At 42.4% G+C, this 16,104-nt stretch overlaps 1 protein-coding gene across 7 annotated transcripts in view; it reads left to right on the top strand.

The window, feature by feature from the left end:
- The window catches only part of FAR2 (fatty acyl-CoA reductase 2), a 153,668-nt gene that overhangs the window by 124,339 nt on the left and 13,225 nt on the right, over positions 1-16,104 (top strand). For all 7 annotated transcript variants that reach the window (XM_068659155.1, XM_068659184.1, XM_068659203.1 and 4 more), the window contains 3 exons: positions 2,778-2,896; positions 5,304-5,371; positions 13,401-13,572. In XM_068659155.1, coding sequence (XP_068515256.1) covers positions 2,778-2,896; positions 5,304-5,371; positions 13,401-13,572 — 359 coding nt within the window. The remainder of the gene's footprint in view (positions 1-2,777; positions 2,897-5,303; positions 5,372-13,400; positions 13,573-16,104) is intronic.

Below are 16,104 nucleotides of genomic sequence, written 5' to 3' on the forward strand. Positions count from 1 at the left end.
TTTTGCAGATCCACTACTTTTTGTGTGACAGGTTCTAACTTCTTTAACAATATCTGTGAGCTTTGAATTTTTATGATTAATTTTGAGCATTAAAAATCTGCCACAAGAATTTGTCTATAATTACAGTTTACACAGAAGATGTTATACAAAAAAAATTGCATTACTTTTTATCCTCACAAGTGGGTTACCTAAGTGACAAATTATAGCAGCTAGTTGTCATACATGTATCATATGCCAATACATTATGAAACATAGGCTAAAGTTCATATGATTTCAGTCAAATAAAAACATGCCAATCAGATCTTTTGTTAAGTTAAAAAAAAATCCTGCTTTTTATTGTTATAATCAACAAGTAAGTAACGCCTAATGGTTAAGTATTTGAAAATTTTGACCATACATCACTGTAGTTTTTTTTTTGTTTTGTTTTAAATAATAATGGCTACTTTTTGAACATAAGCCAAAGCTTGCATATATTTTATATGGTTATCCTTTACCACTCATACAAGTAGTGATCATTTTCCATTCTTCAAAGTCAAAGATTTGAAATATAGTTATATCAAGATTAGCTAAGAAACAAACAAAAAGCAAAGGCAGTACATCCTGGGTGTAGTGACGAGGGTGTTTGGTGGTTTTCTGGCCCCATGAGCAGCAGTGTTAGCTGGAAAGAGTTGGGGCAAAGAAACTGTAATGTAAAGGGAGAGGGGATTGCCAGTGCTGATAGACAGTGTTTGTCTTGCACCATCTCCAGGTGCTACTGATTTTAGTTGAACTGGTACTACTTGTCTAGAAGTGAAAGGCATTTATTATTACTGAATCCAAGAGACTTGTATTCTGTGGTGAGGGAACATTCGTGTTTGAATTAATGTGCTTGGATGTGGTGTATTTAATTCCTTTGTGGTAGTTCAAAAAATTAGCCCATGAATATCTGTGTTATACATTAGTTTAATTATCTGAGAAATGTTTGATTAAAAACAACTCTCTGAGTTGACTGTATTTCAAAGTGTATTTATTAGTCAAGTAGGTTAATTATCACCTTTATTGGTGATAATTAAGGATAGAAAAAGCAGAGAAGATGTGCTCTGCTGTTTTTTTTTTTTTTTAAATGTCCCCCCATATGAAAATATTCACTTCCAAATTCTAACCCAAGCTCATCCTACATGGAGGAAAAAAAACAGGTTTAGATTTGTTCAGATGATCTTTAGGTTCACTTGGGTATAATCTGAACTTCAAACTTTGGAATACATTTTCTTCTGTCACTATGATATTTGAGTCTGACTTATTCATCATTTAATTCCACAAAGTGTTTCTTTTAAATATTAATGAAATATGGGATTTCAAGATGTCCATGATAGTGAAATTAGTTTCCTTCACCTACAGTTTGTTCAGCTGCTGTAGAGAGAAGCTTTGTTTGTTGATGGAAAAACAAAATTAAGTTAATTACATTTCTGGTGGCCTATAATTAAGGCATTTTGTCTCACTGTTCCATATTACATGTAAAGACTTTCTTCCGTGCAAGGTAATGAAGCTGTAGGGCAGAACCATGGCTTAAATCATGTTCTGAATATCAATTGGCCCCAAAGCACTTCAGCTGGGAGGCTGTCAAAAAACATCAGACTCAAGTTGGCAAATGGTTTCAAAGGCTTCAGCTGAAGTTGTTTCTATTTCACTAAATAGAAAAAAAGTAACCACAAGTAGAAATCAAGTCACAACCGATAACCATTTCAAATATTAAAAGTACTTTACAACATTTAAAACTGCAGTCTGTACTAAATATAGAATATACTAAATGTCCAATTCATTCTTGTGTATATAACCATCACATGCTGCTCTGAGTAGAGATGTTTGCAGCACATCCATCAAAATACCTGGTTTAGAAACCTGACCCCAAAAAAGTCAAACCTTTTTTCTACCTATTAAAATGGGATAGTGGATCACACAGTGGTCTCTATTAGGCATGCATTCACAACAGCTGAAAATTTTTGGCTGAGTTTCATTGTTCGCTTTGGGTCTTTTTAATTGCTTTTTATTCCCTTGAAAGTAGCCGTAAGAACAATAAGAACTACAAAAACAGCAAGTAGTGATGTTGCAAGCAAAGGTTTTCATGTCTAAACATAACTGTGGTTGGTTCAGGTTAATACAGCAGAAATTAACTGTGCATGCCATGGGTTTGAGGAGGATGTTTGGAGTCATTCGTAGAAGATTACATGGTTGCTTGTATCTGAGTCTTTCTGTCTGTGATCCCCCTACCAGCTGCTCCAAGGATAAGATGTAACAGTTCAGAAGCCTTAGCTCATGAAAATTAAATCAGTGTTGTAAGTGGTACTCCCTTAAGTAGCAAGTGCAATGAGTACATCCAAAGGAAAGGAAGAAAACTTTTCAAAAAGCCTATCAGGCTTTTCCAAAGCAACTGTTGTCTTTGAGGGATACTCAGACCTTCATCTGCCTGGGTTATTTAGGAAAATGGAACTTCACTGGGAATTTTATTGCAGTTAATTCAAATACATTTATTTCTTAAAGTATTTCTTTCATATTTAGTTAACTAAAAGTGACTGATTTTCTTGTTATATGCAGTACATGTCATCATGCTTTAGACTTCCTCTGAAAATGCAGAACAGTGGGATCACATGAGATCCGTGTTTGTTTTCACAGAAACCAAGCAATCTTCTTCATCAGATGACAGGGTTGAAAAGTCCTAAAGTGAAGGTCTGCCCATGCTCTAAGCTAATGAAATGTTTGTGTGGTGGTACTGTCAGTGACTGTTTTCCCTTGTCCCACAGGCAGGTAAAGGGATTCTGCGGACTGTCATTGCCAACAATGAAGCAGTAGCCGATATGATTCCAGTAGATGTTGTCATCAACCTCACCCTTGCAGCTGGGTGGTACACTGCTGTGCACAGGTGGGAAGGCACTTCTGTTTCTGCTAGGCTTGAGCATTTACAGATTGCACCAGGACTTCAGGGAGAACCTAGAAAGAAGCTAAATGAAGCTTTGTTGATTCATTTTCTGGTTCACATTTTCTCCCCCAGGTTTGGCAAGGATTAAGAGCATACAGAAGTGATGAAGGTAGACTTTAGAGTTAGGAAATCTCTAAAGCTACAGGGAATACCTGTTTCTCAGTAAAACATAAGCTCACTTGACAAGTCTCTCATCAGTTACCTTTCTGAAGTGTTTTTTTGTTTTGTTTTGTTTGTTTTGGTCTAAATGCCTCCATTCTCATGCAGCTACATTGAGTTACTTTTCAACTGGCTTCTGGAGTTTTCTTGGTGAAAATACTTTGAATGTTTTCATAGAATCATAGAATATCCTGAGTTGGAAGGGACCCTTAAGGATCATCAAGTCCAACTCTTGACACCGCACAGGTCTACCCAAGTTCAGACCATGTGACTAAGTGCACAGTCCAATCTCTTCTTAAATTCAGTCAGGCTCGGTGCAGTGACCACTTCCCTGGGGAGCCTGTTCCAGTGTGCAACCACTCTCTCTGTGAAGAACCCCCTCCTGATGTCAAGCCTAAACTTCCTGTGCCTCACCTTAACCCCGTTCCCGCGGGTCCTGTCGCTGGTGTTAATGGAGAAAAGGTCTCCTGCCTCTCGACACCCCCTTACGAGGAAGTTGTAGACTGCGATGAGGTCTCCCCTCAGCCTCCTCTTCTCCAGGCTGAACAGGCCCAGTGCCCTCAGCCGTTCCTCGTACGTCTTCCCCTCCAGGCCTTTCACCATCTTCGTAGCCCTCCTCTGGACACTCTCCATCAGTTTCATGTCCTTTTTATACTGTGGTGCCCAGAACTGCACACAGTACTCGAGGTGAGGCCGCACCAGCGCAGAGTAGAGCGGGACAAATTCTATTTTCCTTGGAAAATAGTGCAAAATATATATATTATAGACTTGTATGATAGGAGAGATGAACTAAAACCTCCTATTCTTTGCTTTGTTGAGAAGGGTATGTATAAGTGACATTAAGGTTTTAAGTTCTTTTCTGTGAGCCTCCATCTCTGACCTTCGATCATTATGTAGGAAGTGCTACAAAGTAAAGCACATGAATTATTCTAGACATTTATGCAACTGAGAAATACTAAGCAAATAAGTGCAGAAGTATTTTACTTTGAAGGACAGAGCTTTCCACTGAACTGAGAGTGGAGAAAATTATCATACATTAACCTCAATACAGAGATCCTAAAACGATCTTAAAAGGCAGCTCACCAGCTTTTCAGATTTATTTCTTTTGTAGCTTCTTCCTTTTTCACCTGCAACAGACAAAGTATCACAGTAGGGAAAATATAGCTTCCTATACACAAACCCTTTAGAACCTCCAGATTAAGAGGGCTACAGCCTGCCCAAAAAGCTGGGAAAGAAAAAAAGCATGTGCTAATGAAAAATATCTAGAAGTCTTGTCTTCAGCCATAGTAGAAGTGCCATTTTTTCTGACTCTTTGTTGGCAAAAGATGCATGTTTTTTATTTTGATCCCACAGAAATAATTGTTAGGCTAAAGGAGCAAGTACAGAACTTGATTTAAAGCTTTGGCTAGCTGAGCACGACCCCAAGGTTAATAAATCATGTAAAAAAAAAAAAAAAGCCTGAGCCTTCTGTAAATTTGATTTATATGAGTGAGTTTCACATTTAGGTGTTGTCTCAAATGATAGTGTGTATGAGTTATTTGTAATTGTCTAGTTAGAAAGTCAAAATCCTTCAGGGCAAGTGATATTACTGGGGGGAATTCTAAAACTTAGAGTTCTTAGAGTACTTAGAATAGTGCAGTCTGCACTACATTCTGTAGAAGCTCTATGCTCTACCAAGACCACTAACTCAGCTGGAGGGTGGAGAATGGAAAAAAAATGTTTAACTTTTTGAGAATTTTGTTGAAATTGATTGATTTATAGTCACCACCTTGACAAATGGACTTCAAAAGTATTGCAGATCATAATCATTAAGTAAATGATTGTAAAATGCACAGTGTTTCCCTGTGGTTGGTTTGGGCAAATTATTTACAGTACACTAAGAGAAACTATTAAAAACAATCACAAACTTGTTAGCATGTATGCTTTTTATAATTTTAGATAAGTGATATATGGATAATTTATCTTAAGCCCCATCTGTCTTTATTAACAAAATAATGCTCTTCAGAATCTGAATGAATCTAATTAAAACTTTGTGTTTTACATTGTTTTCATAGTTATGAAAAATGACCTCTGCAATTTTTTTAATGAGCTGTTGTTATTGTTACTTGGGCTGTTAGTTTTTATGCTCCATTAGTAAATCTTTGGGTGCTTTTCTTCACACATTAAAATAATACTTCTTTCTCTTTCCCAGGCCAAAAAATATGTTGGTGTACAACTGTACAACGGGTGGAATCAACCCTTTCTTTTGGGGAGAAATGGGTAAGGTATAATTTAAAACTAGAACAAGTCAACCATCAATAGCATTCCTTGGCCAGGCTTTGGAAAGGTGGCTTCCTGTAGTTAGATGACATTCTGCATCTGTCATTCAAACCATATGTGGGAGGCACAATTGCAGTTAGTGAGGTCCTGTAAGCAAAACCTCCTGGTGTTGGGCATTCAGCTCAGGAAAGCATTTATTCAGTTTTCACTGTAGGCATTATCATGTAACAACCAAGTAAAGTATATGCTTTGCTAAACTAAGGTATTAATGTGGTGGAAAAGGGAATAGAGAACCAGTCGCTAAATTGTAGAAGAAGGTGTTCTACATAGCTGTAACTAGATATTTTCCTTTCCTGGTTACTGGGTTTTGTGTTTCTTTTTTTTTTTTGTGTGTGTGTGCTCTGAGATCTCTTGGAGAACCTCAGTAGTGAATCTTGCATCAATATGAAGAAAGCTCTAACTTTCAGAAAACTAGTATATTAATGCAGTAGGATAGCCTCTCTTCCTCCTTCTGTGCAAAACCTTTTAAACAGAAATAGTTTGTGTAGACCAGAGAAGGCAAAGTTTAAAATGACAGATATACTTCAAGAACAGTTTGACTTCTGATTGTGGATCAAATGATTAATTGGTGGATCAGGAATTTGCTTGAAGGTTGCATACAGGGCGTGGTGGACAATAGCTCTATGTCCATGTGGAGGCTGGTGACAACTGGTGTCCCTCAGGGATCTGTCTTAGGAGTGGTGTTTTTCAATATCTTTATCAATGACACAGACAGTGGGATTGGGTGCACCCTCGGCAAGTTTGCAGGTGACACCAAACTGAGGGGTGTAGTCAATACAAGAGAAGGAAGGGATGCCATCCAAAGGGACCTGGACAAGCTTGAGAAGTGGGCCAACATGAACCTAGTGTGGTTCAGCAAGGCCAAGTACAAGGTGCTGCACCTGGGCCAGGGCAATCCCAGGCATGAGGACAGACTGGGAGAAGAACCTGTTGAGAGCAGCTGTGGAGAAGGACTTGGGGGTTCTGGTGGACCAAAAGCTCGGCATGAGCCAGCAGTGCGTGCTTACACAGCCCAGAAGGCCAACTGCATCCTGGGCTGCATCAACAGAGGGGTGGCCAGCAGCAGGTTGAGGGAGGGGATTGTCCCCCTCTGCTCTGCCTTCTGAGGCCCCACTTGGGAGTCCTGCATCCATGTCTGAAGCCTCCAGCACGAGAAGGATGTGGACCTGTTAGAATGGGTCCAGAGGAGGGCCACAAAGCTGATCAGAGGACTGGAGCATCTCTCCTACAAAGAAAGGCTAAGAGAGCTGGGGATGTTCAGCCTGGAAAAGAGAAGGCTCTGGGGTTGTAACTTCATTGCGGCTCTTCCGTACTTAAAGGGGACTTATAAAAACAATGGAGAGTGACTCTTTGCTCAATCAGATAATGACAGGACAAGGGGGAATGGTTATAAACAAAAAGAGGGAGATTTTTATTAGGAATTAGGAGGAAATTATTCACTCAGAGGATGGTGAGGCACTGAAACAGGTTGCCCTGAGAGATTGTGGTTGTCCCATCCCTGGAGGTGTTCAAGGCCAGGTTGGACAAGGCCCTGAGCAGCCTGCTGTAGTGGGTGGCATCCTTGCATATGACACGGGCATTGGAACTAGGTGATCTTTAAGGTACCTTCCAACCCAAGCCATTCTGTGATGAATGTTGTCAGTGGAAGAATTCAAGTGATTTGCATGGCTGTCTTTTTCAAGTGTCTCTGCTTCTGAGGCAGGGGTGAAACAAAGGGAGACAAATCCTGACACCATTTCAGTGGAAAACTGACACTGAGGATAAGTAGGAGAATTTGCCCAGCTGCATACTGTGAAATACCGAGTAGACTCACTACACTCACGGATAGATGTATATAGCCTGATCTGCTTTCTGTTATACAATCATTCACATTTGCAATTAAAATGCAGGATGCTGGCAAATCACTACAGTGATATTTCACAGTTCAACCTTTGCTTTGCATTATTTAACTGGCAAACTGTTAAGTCAGCAGAGAATCAGACCATAAGTGCATTTTCAGAACAAGACTTAGCTGAAAAAAAACTACTAATGTCCTACCATGCAATTTGATCTAGCAGGGAAGAGGCTTCACCAATTGGTAGAGCTGTGAAAAAATCAAACCAGGTTCCTGACATTTTTTTAATAAGATATCTAATGTTGTGGTTTGACAGTCTGAGAAGAGAGGTGAAGCATCACAGATTAATTTTTTGAAAATGCAGCCTCGTAACTTGTCAGTTCAGATCTTCTGTGTCTTTTTCACAAGAGTAAATGGAAAGCTGCTTACAGGCTGTTACTTTAGGCAACAACCACCATAGTATTGCCACCTGAGATTTGCCTTTCTAATCTATTTTCAATATAATTTTGCTGATGAAAACAGTGGTGTATTAATGCATTGTGATTGATCTTATTAAGTTACTTTGCTTGTAACTGTGAATTTAACAATTAAATCATCTGAGCACAGCAGAGGCTTGCAAAAGCAGTTCAGCGTTGTGATTGGACTGAAGGCAATCTTTTCTCTTTGTGTAACACTGTGTGATCAGCAGGCTGCGGAGGGGTATGAGGGGTATATTTCTCTATATACTCACTGTATGGCTTCTGGGCACCCACTCTTTTGGCATGAACTCACATCTGGCTTTTCAGACCTGTGCTCTCTCTGAACTATGGGCTTCCACCATATAGAATCATAGAATCATAGAATATCCTGAGTTGGAAGGGACCCTTAAGGATCATCAAGTCCAACTCTTGACACTGCACAGGTCTACCCAAGTTCAGACCATGTGACTAAGTGCACAGTCCAATCTCTTCTTAAATTCAGTCAGGCTCGGTGCAGTGACCACTTCCCTGGGGAGCCTGTTCCAGTGTGCAACCACTCTCTCTGTAAAGAACCCCTTCCTGATGTCCAGCCTAAACTTCCCCTGCCTCAGCTTAACTCCGTTCCCGCGGGTCCTGTCGCTGGTGTTAATGGAGAAAAGGTCTCCTGCCTCTCGACACCCCCTTACGAGGAAGTTGTAGACTGCGATGAGGTCTCCCCTCAGTCTCCTCTTCTCCAGGCTGAACAGGCCCAGTGCCCTCAGCCGTTCCTCGTACGTCTTCCCCTCCAGGCCTTTCACCATCTTCGTAGCCCTCCTCTGGACACTCTCCAACAGTTTCATGTCCTTTTTATACTGTGGTGCCCAGAACTGCACACAGTACTCGAGGTGAGGCCGCACCAGCGCAGAGTAGAGCGGGACAATCACCTCCCTCGACCTACTAGCGATGCCGTGCTTGATGCACCCCAGGACACGGTTGGCCCTCCTGGCTGCCAGGGCACACTGCCGGCTCATATTCAACTTGCTGTCTACCACGACCCCCAGATCCCTTTCTTCTAGGCTGCTCTCCAGCGTCTCATCGCCCAGTCTGTACGTGCAGCCAGGGTTTCCCCGTCCCAGGTGCAGGACCCGGCACTTGCTCTTATTGAACTTCATGCGGTTGGCGATCGCCCAGCTCTCCAACCTATCCAGATCCCTCTGCAAGGCCTTTCCACCCTCAACAGAGTCCACAACTCCTCCAAGTTTGGTGTCATCAGCAAACTTGCTCAAAATGCCTTCTATTCCTACATCCAGATCGTTTATAAAAATATTGAAAAGTACCGGCCCTAAAATGGAGCCTTGAGGGACCCCACTGGTGACCGCCCGCCAGCCTGACGCAGCGCCATTCACCATAACCCTTTGGGCCCTGCCCGTTAGCCAATTGCTCACCCATCGTATGATGTTTTTATTTAGCTGTATGGTGGACATTTGCCAACCAAACTTCACCTGTCAGTTCCTTCCTTTGCACACACAGGGCAGCATCTGCTGCTACTCAAGTTGTTACCCCTTCTGAAAGCACATTTCCAATTGTGTTTAGATCTGCTAATGCTTCACTTTGCAGGTTGAAAATGTTATAGCTGGGTGTCTACCTCCAGATCAGGTCATGGAGGCAGGCAACTGATCATAGAGATGGAAGATTGTGAGAGTGAACTTGGAAGAAACAAGACTGGGGAATGGGGGTCATCTGGTGTGGGACTGAGCATTTTAGTGCAAATCTAAATTGGAGTTTGCAGAGGGAAGGAGCTGGAGCACCTGGTTACTGAGACTTACACCAGGACAAACTGCAGGAATAACAGCAAGCACAACACAGTTATGGTTCTTTGGTGAGGAGGAAAGGAGAGAAAGACAAAACAGAGAAATTGAGACTGAAGTGGGCTGAGGATGCCCTGGGTAGGGAACAAAAAAGACTGACATGAGAACATGAGTACAAAGGTGATGCACTTGGAAAGAAGGAAGAGAAAGATCTAAAAGAAAATTATTTGAAAAATATATAAGTCTAAGTAAGAGCTTAGGCTGAAACATACATTGCAGAACAGCTTATTCAGTAGATCTCCAGATAAAAACAAACCTCTGTTGCTAAAAGGAACTTTAGCTGGTTTGTTTCTTTTACAAAGAATGCTATGCCTTCAGATTTTTTCTGTCTTCTATTACTGCAGTTATTCTCCCCACCATTACAAAAATGTGGTCAGACAACTGAGTATTAAACTAAAGAAGTGTATTCTACTTCGCTGCAGTGCAAGTCTTACTAGTCTGACTGTGTAAAGCACATTCTGTTATTTCTGCTCAAGACAAATTCTTAAAGTATACTTTAAAATAGCGTTCAGTGTGTGTGGGGAAAAAAAATAATTCAATTTTTTTTGTGGTCTGTCTAGGAGAGACCTATGTCTGATTCTCCCCCTGCTAAATATGCCCTTGAGTTGTAGAATTTTCTGTTGCGTTTTCATGCAGTGGTAGGAGAGGAAAGACCACCCACTGTCATTTCAGTAGCTCCTAGAGGTGGTGTGTTTCTGGATCAGGATTCTTTGCTTGCCTGGTCTGTCTGTTGGACTCTCTCTCCAAAAACAAACTGTCATAGTATAAAAGGCTATTATTAGTCTTGTGAAGTTTGAATCTTTTCCAAAAACTAGGAGATAGCACCATTGCGCTGAGTTGGTGCAAGCCAGTATAGGGAAGATTTGTAGAGAAAACATCTGTAGGATTAACTGTTCCAAGTTATGTAAAAATAGCATTTTCCTAACTCTTTCAGAAAGTCTTTCAGACTGGTCTCACTTCCGTCTTATTTACTTTCTAAAACAACATTGCTTTCATTCCTGACTTCCAGATTTTTTCTTGAGTTTTCAGCAGTATCTCATCTGTTCTTGATAGGTTCTTCTCACACCAAGAGAAGAGCATAATATTGTTGCTGTACTACAGCTGCATTTCTCAGTACAAGCCTTAAGTAACTAAAATGAGAAAGGTGTTGCTGATCTGAGTGTATTCTGTGCATCGCTGATGGTCTGACATGACACGGGATGTACTTTCTGCTTTTTCTGCCAAAAATGCAAAGAGAAAAGAAAGGCAGCAATATCTTTAACGTCTTACAAAAGGTCACCTCCACAACCAGTTTATGGTTGAAAACTAGATTTGTGGTAAAGTAACGTCAAGACTTGAATTGAGACTGAGCCATGCAGACAATATCAGAACTATCACAATTCAAAAATATCAGCGGTCCCCAGCAAGGGAACTGAGGCGATCGGCTCTGGGGCAGACGCGTTCTGCAGCGGAGCGGGGTACCGGGACAGGCAGGGATTTTTTCCCGGCACCGAGGCCACTCGAGGCAGCCGAGGGAGCCGCCGGGGCCCGGCAGCCCTCGCAAGGAAGGCTGACGAGGCATAGGCGGAGCCGGCAGCGCCCCCTCCCCGGCCGTTCAAAAGCCGCCCCTGGGGAGCGCGGCGACCTGGACGGGCAAACAGGGTGGGGCGTGGTAGTTAGTGCAGGCAGGGCGAGCCGGGAGGGCAGAGCGATCCCCCTGCCCATAAGAACAACTCCTCTGATGGCTGTCTACCACTAGCTAGGCTGCAATGGTCTACAGTAGGCAGAGAGCTCTCTCTAGAAAGTCTGTAACCACCCAGACTGACTGCCTGCTCAGCAATGCGGCAGTTCAGGTCTCTGGATGCAGGGAGTGCCTGAGCCTGTTGCTGCCCTATGAGGGATGCAGAGACACTGTGCGTGTGAGGTGTGAGCAGGTGGATGATGACCTGGTCCACCTGGTGGCAGGGCTCGAGGAGGAGGTGGAGAGGTTGAGGGCCATCAGGGAGTGTGAGCGGGAGATAGACTGGTGGAGTGACTCCCTGCAGGGCCTGAAGGAGAGGTACTGGGATGAGACACCCCAAATGGGGGTGGACCCCCTGCCCTGTTACAGTTGGGCTGAGGGAGGGGACCTGGGAGTTGAGGAGGAATGGAGACAGGTCCCTGCTTGACCTTGCAGGCAACAACCCCCTGCTGGCCCCACCTTCCCAGGTGCTCTTACACAGCAGATTTGAGGCCCTGGAGCTTGAGAGACCGGTGGGTGAGCTTGAGGTAGAAAGTACACCCAGGAGGATGCCAAGGGCGATGAAGTTGACTCCATGCCTCAAGACTGCCTCCACCAAGAAAGACAGAAGGGTAATTGTAGGTGACTCCCTTCTCAGGTGGGAAAAGGATGAGGTTGAGGGTCTGGGCAGTAGTCTGAACCCGGGAAGCAACCCTGTGAAGCGTGTCAAGATTGGGGGAAATACTGAGCATAGGGATCGGGGCTGAGCAGAGCAGTGCATCACAACCAGTGCCACCAAAAAAGTATGTAGATTCTAAGTGATCAGAGAGTTCTTGCTGAGGGGCACTGAGGTTCCCATTTGGCGCCCAGATAACCTACCCAGAGAGGTGTGCTGTCTTCCTGGGGCATGTGTCAGAGACGTTAGGAAGGATCTGACACAGCTCATTAAACCAGAGGATTACTATCCTCATGTTGTCGTTCAGGTTGGATCCTGGGAAGCTGCAACTAGAAAAATGAGGAAGATTAAAAAGGACTTTGCATCCCTGGGAAGGTTGTTGAAGGAGTCAGGGGTGCAGGTAGTGTTCTCCGCTGTCCTCCCTCTGGGTGACTGGGATCCAGAAAGAAGGAGGAGAATGGGACAGGTGAATGACTGGCTGAGGGGGTGGTATCTGGGCCAAGGATTTGGGTATTTCAATCTTGGGCAGCCCTTTGAGAAGCCGGGTATGTGGGCTGCTGACTGACTTCAACTCAGCAAGTGGGGGCACAAGTGTTTTGGGGAGCAAGCTCTCCGAGCTTATTACCAGGGCTTTAAACTAGGTTTGATAGGGGAAGGGAGGGGAGCTAAAAGTGACAGAGAAGGGCTGGGGGAAGTTGTCACTGCTGTCACTGTTGAAGATAGTAGGGAAAAACGTCTGAGTTGTCTCTTAGAATTGGCTGAGGGCTCCTCAGAGAAGGTAATGATCCCGATAACCCATCCGGAATTTTCTTCTTGCATTCCTTCAGGGGTAACTGTTCCTGCTGCTTCCCTAAAGTGCCTGTATACCAATGCACGGAGCACGGGAAATAAACAGGATGAGCTCGAGATCTGTGTTCGGTTGCGGGGCCATGATCTCGTTGCAATCACAGAGCCTCATGGCCTATGTTGCTAGAAAGCAAAGGTGCATGTGAGAGCTGGGCAATATTTAAACAGCGCTTCTTCCAAGCTCAGGATCAGTGCATCCCAAAGAGTAGGAAATTGGGGAAGGAGAGCAGGAAACCCGCGTGGATGACCAAGGAGCTCATCGATGAGATCAAAAGGAAGAGGAAGGTTTATGAAACGTGGAAAAAGGGCCTGTCCTCTTTGGAGGCGTATAGAAGTGTTGTCAGGGCCTGCAGGGATGTGACAAGGAAGGCCAAAGCCCACCTAGAGATGAGGCTTGCAAAAGAAATAAAAGATAATAAGAAGGGTTTTTTTTAAGTATGTAAAGGGAAAGGGAGGCAGTAAAGGGAAGACTAAGGATAATGTGGGTCCCTTGCTGAACAAGGAGGGTAACAGGAGATGCCAAGAAGGTGGAGATTTTATCATACCATGTTGGTATGGCTCTGCCCAACTCAGCCAAATGCTTGATTTTAAATTCCTGCTCTCTTACAGAACAGTATGTCATGTCCACATTCAAAAGAAACCCATTGGAGCAGGCCTTCCGAACACCCAATGCTCACTTGACATCAAACTACTTGATAAACCAGTACTGGATAACTGTCAGTCACAAGGCTCCAGCCATACTCTATGACCTGTACATGAGGCTGACAGGAAGAAAGCCCAGGTAAGAAACTGCATGCCCTCAACTATCTGCGCATCAGCTGCTGTTATAGAGAGTCTAGCAACTCCTGAGAACTGGCTGCCCCAGCATGGAGTTCCTGGTCTTCCTCCCAACTCCAGGCCTTGTCTTGAGATTACTCAAAAAGAAAAGGAACCGAATGGCCATAGATAAGGATAGCCTAGCATTCCCAACATTTTCAGTGCTCAGGGCACACTACAGGTTTTAAACTCAGCTTTGCACACTTCAGAGGTTCGCAAGCCAGCAGAAGAAAGACTGTTAGTTGTTCTGTCCTCTGTGTAGCAAGATTTTCATTGTTGCAGCTTTGTGATGTGATTGCTGCTATGAGTAAGGAATCAAGCTTGTGTAAGGACTTGAGACTGGCAAGGTTTAGAACAGTTCTAGGTAACTTTTTTTTTTTTTTTTTCTCAGGAATCAGATGCATAATTAACAGTTGACAACACTGGCCAAACAACTGGAAATCTAGGATGCATAACAATTGTTTCTGAGTATGAATAAATTCCGAATTGTATTTACAAGGACAGGTTACCATTGCAATTGGTATTTGAGCCTTGGCAGTGTCACGGCTAGGAGGAACATAGCTATCTGTGTCCTGTGTGGAAGGAATCCTAATGTAAATAACACAACTCAGCCAACTTCCTTCTTTACTCCTTGCCATTATGGAGGAAAATTTATTGTGAAAGAACAGAGCAGTGTGCTGGTGCTCTGCTCCATGTCAGCCTCTCTACACTAACTGCTAGTTAGAAAGCTGGCTTTGGCTGTTTGCAGGGAAATCCCTGACTGATGCACTGCTCTGATTTCTCTGATTGTCTGCTGCAGAAGGAAACTGGTCTATAAAATGACTTCCACTTATTTAGTAGGCAAGAATTTCTATAAAAATAGAGGTAAACTGAGGATGAGGAAGAATAGGCTGTAATCTCAGTGCTCTGTTAAAACAGGCAGCAGTAAGATCTTGCTATTGATATTACAACTGACATTTTTGATAAAGTTGATTGCAGGTAGCCAGTGGTTATTGGCCATAAAACCATACTTGAATTTCAAGTAGAGCTCAGCATGAACTCATGCTGAGAAGAATCTTTTCTTGTGCACTTTCAGATCTGTGACCCAAGCAAACATGGCTCAGGTTAGGTAACTTTGTTACCTAAGTCTTTTTTTTTTTTTTTTTCTTTATAATTCATATTTCATTTTACAGGGCTACTTAAGCTTATCCAGGTACTGCAATAATGTGAGATAGATAGAGAATGGTAACAGCTCATTCTGTCTTTTTTTCACCTACCTAAATATCAGGTCTTTATGCCTTAAGAGCAGTAAACCATATTCAAATATTATTAAAAAACAAAAATAAAATGTGTCAATGAACCTGCTTTAATGTTACCCTTCATATTTTTTCCTCTGCTTTGAGAAAGCTCCTGGACTTAACTTTCTTCCCACTTGTCACTCCCACCTATCAAAGAATGAGCCATCTTCATGGCTGCGACAAAATCCATCTCCATCAGCTTTAGACTTTTATATTCTGCCACTCCTGAGAATCTTACTTTCACTGTTAGTTCACTTCACATAAATTGCTAGGTGTCTAGCAAAACTGCCCTAAATGGATTATCTTTATTGCTATACATCCATCCACGTCTTAGAAAAATAATGTGGTTTATATACTAGTCTCTTGAGGCAACCTGTCACACCTGAGAATCTGCTTATGCTAGGCTCAGTATGGGAGAAAATAAATAAATAATTTCTGTAAACAGCTTTCTAGAAGACAACATGGCTTTCTGAAGTGTAACTAATAAGGCTATTGGTGACAGGTAATCCTGGCCTCTCAGTTCATCCACAGTGGAGAAAACAGATAATCTAAACAAAATTTTTCCTATAGCTGCACGGAGTGCAGAAATGCATTTATCTCCTTGGTTGATATTTTTTAACATGGTAATCCTTAATCTAAATTAGTAAATATTTTAAATATGGTAACAACATTTGAGCTGAACCCGTTACAGTGAAAAATGCAGTTCTTGTGCATTTCTGTTTAGATGCCTTCATTTATCTCCTTGATGAATACTTCCAGCTACTCAGATAAGTTGCTTTGGGTAGATCTACAGGCAGAGCTCATTCTGCCCACATTGACAGGAGGCCATGTCAATAGGATATTTGTTTTCAAGTGTGACAGCCTATTTTCAAAACAAAAGCAGGGACACACTTTTAATTCCTTTATGTTTTTTCTTCCTTTCTTTTTCTTTATTTTTCTGACAGATTCCATTAACCCTAAGTACTTTAAAGATACTGATGGCTTTTTAAGAGCCAGTTTAAGAGGCAACTCGATCTTTGCAATGCAATCTGATACATTGTTTTCCAAGTTTCTAAAAGGTATTAAAATACTCACTAAGTTCTTCCTGTCATACTTGCCTACACATGCACAACCAGGAAGATTAATTTGAAACAATTTTAAAATAGTTTAGATAAACTATTTAATCAATATGCATGTAACTATTCAGAATGAAAGTTCCCTAAATCTGTTTTATTGCTTCT

The sequence above is a fragment of the Anas acuta genome, chromosome 1 (assembly GCF_963932015.1).
Source record: "Anas acuta chromosome 1, bAnaAcu1.1, whole genome shotgun sequence".
In the NCBI taxonomy this organism is placed as follows: Eukaryota; Metazoa; Chordata; class Aves; order Anseriformes; family Anatidae; genus Anas; species Anas acuta.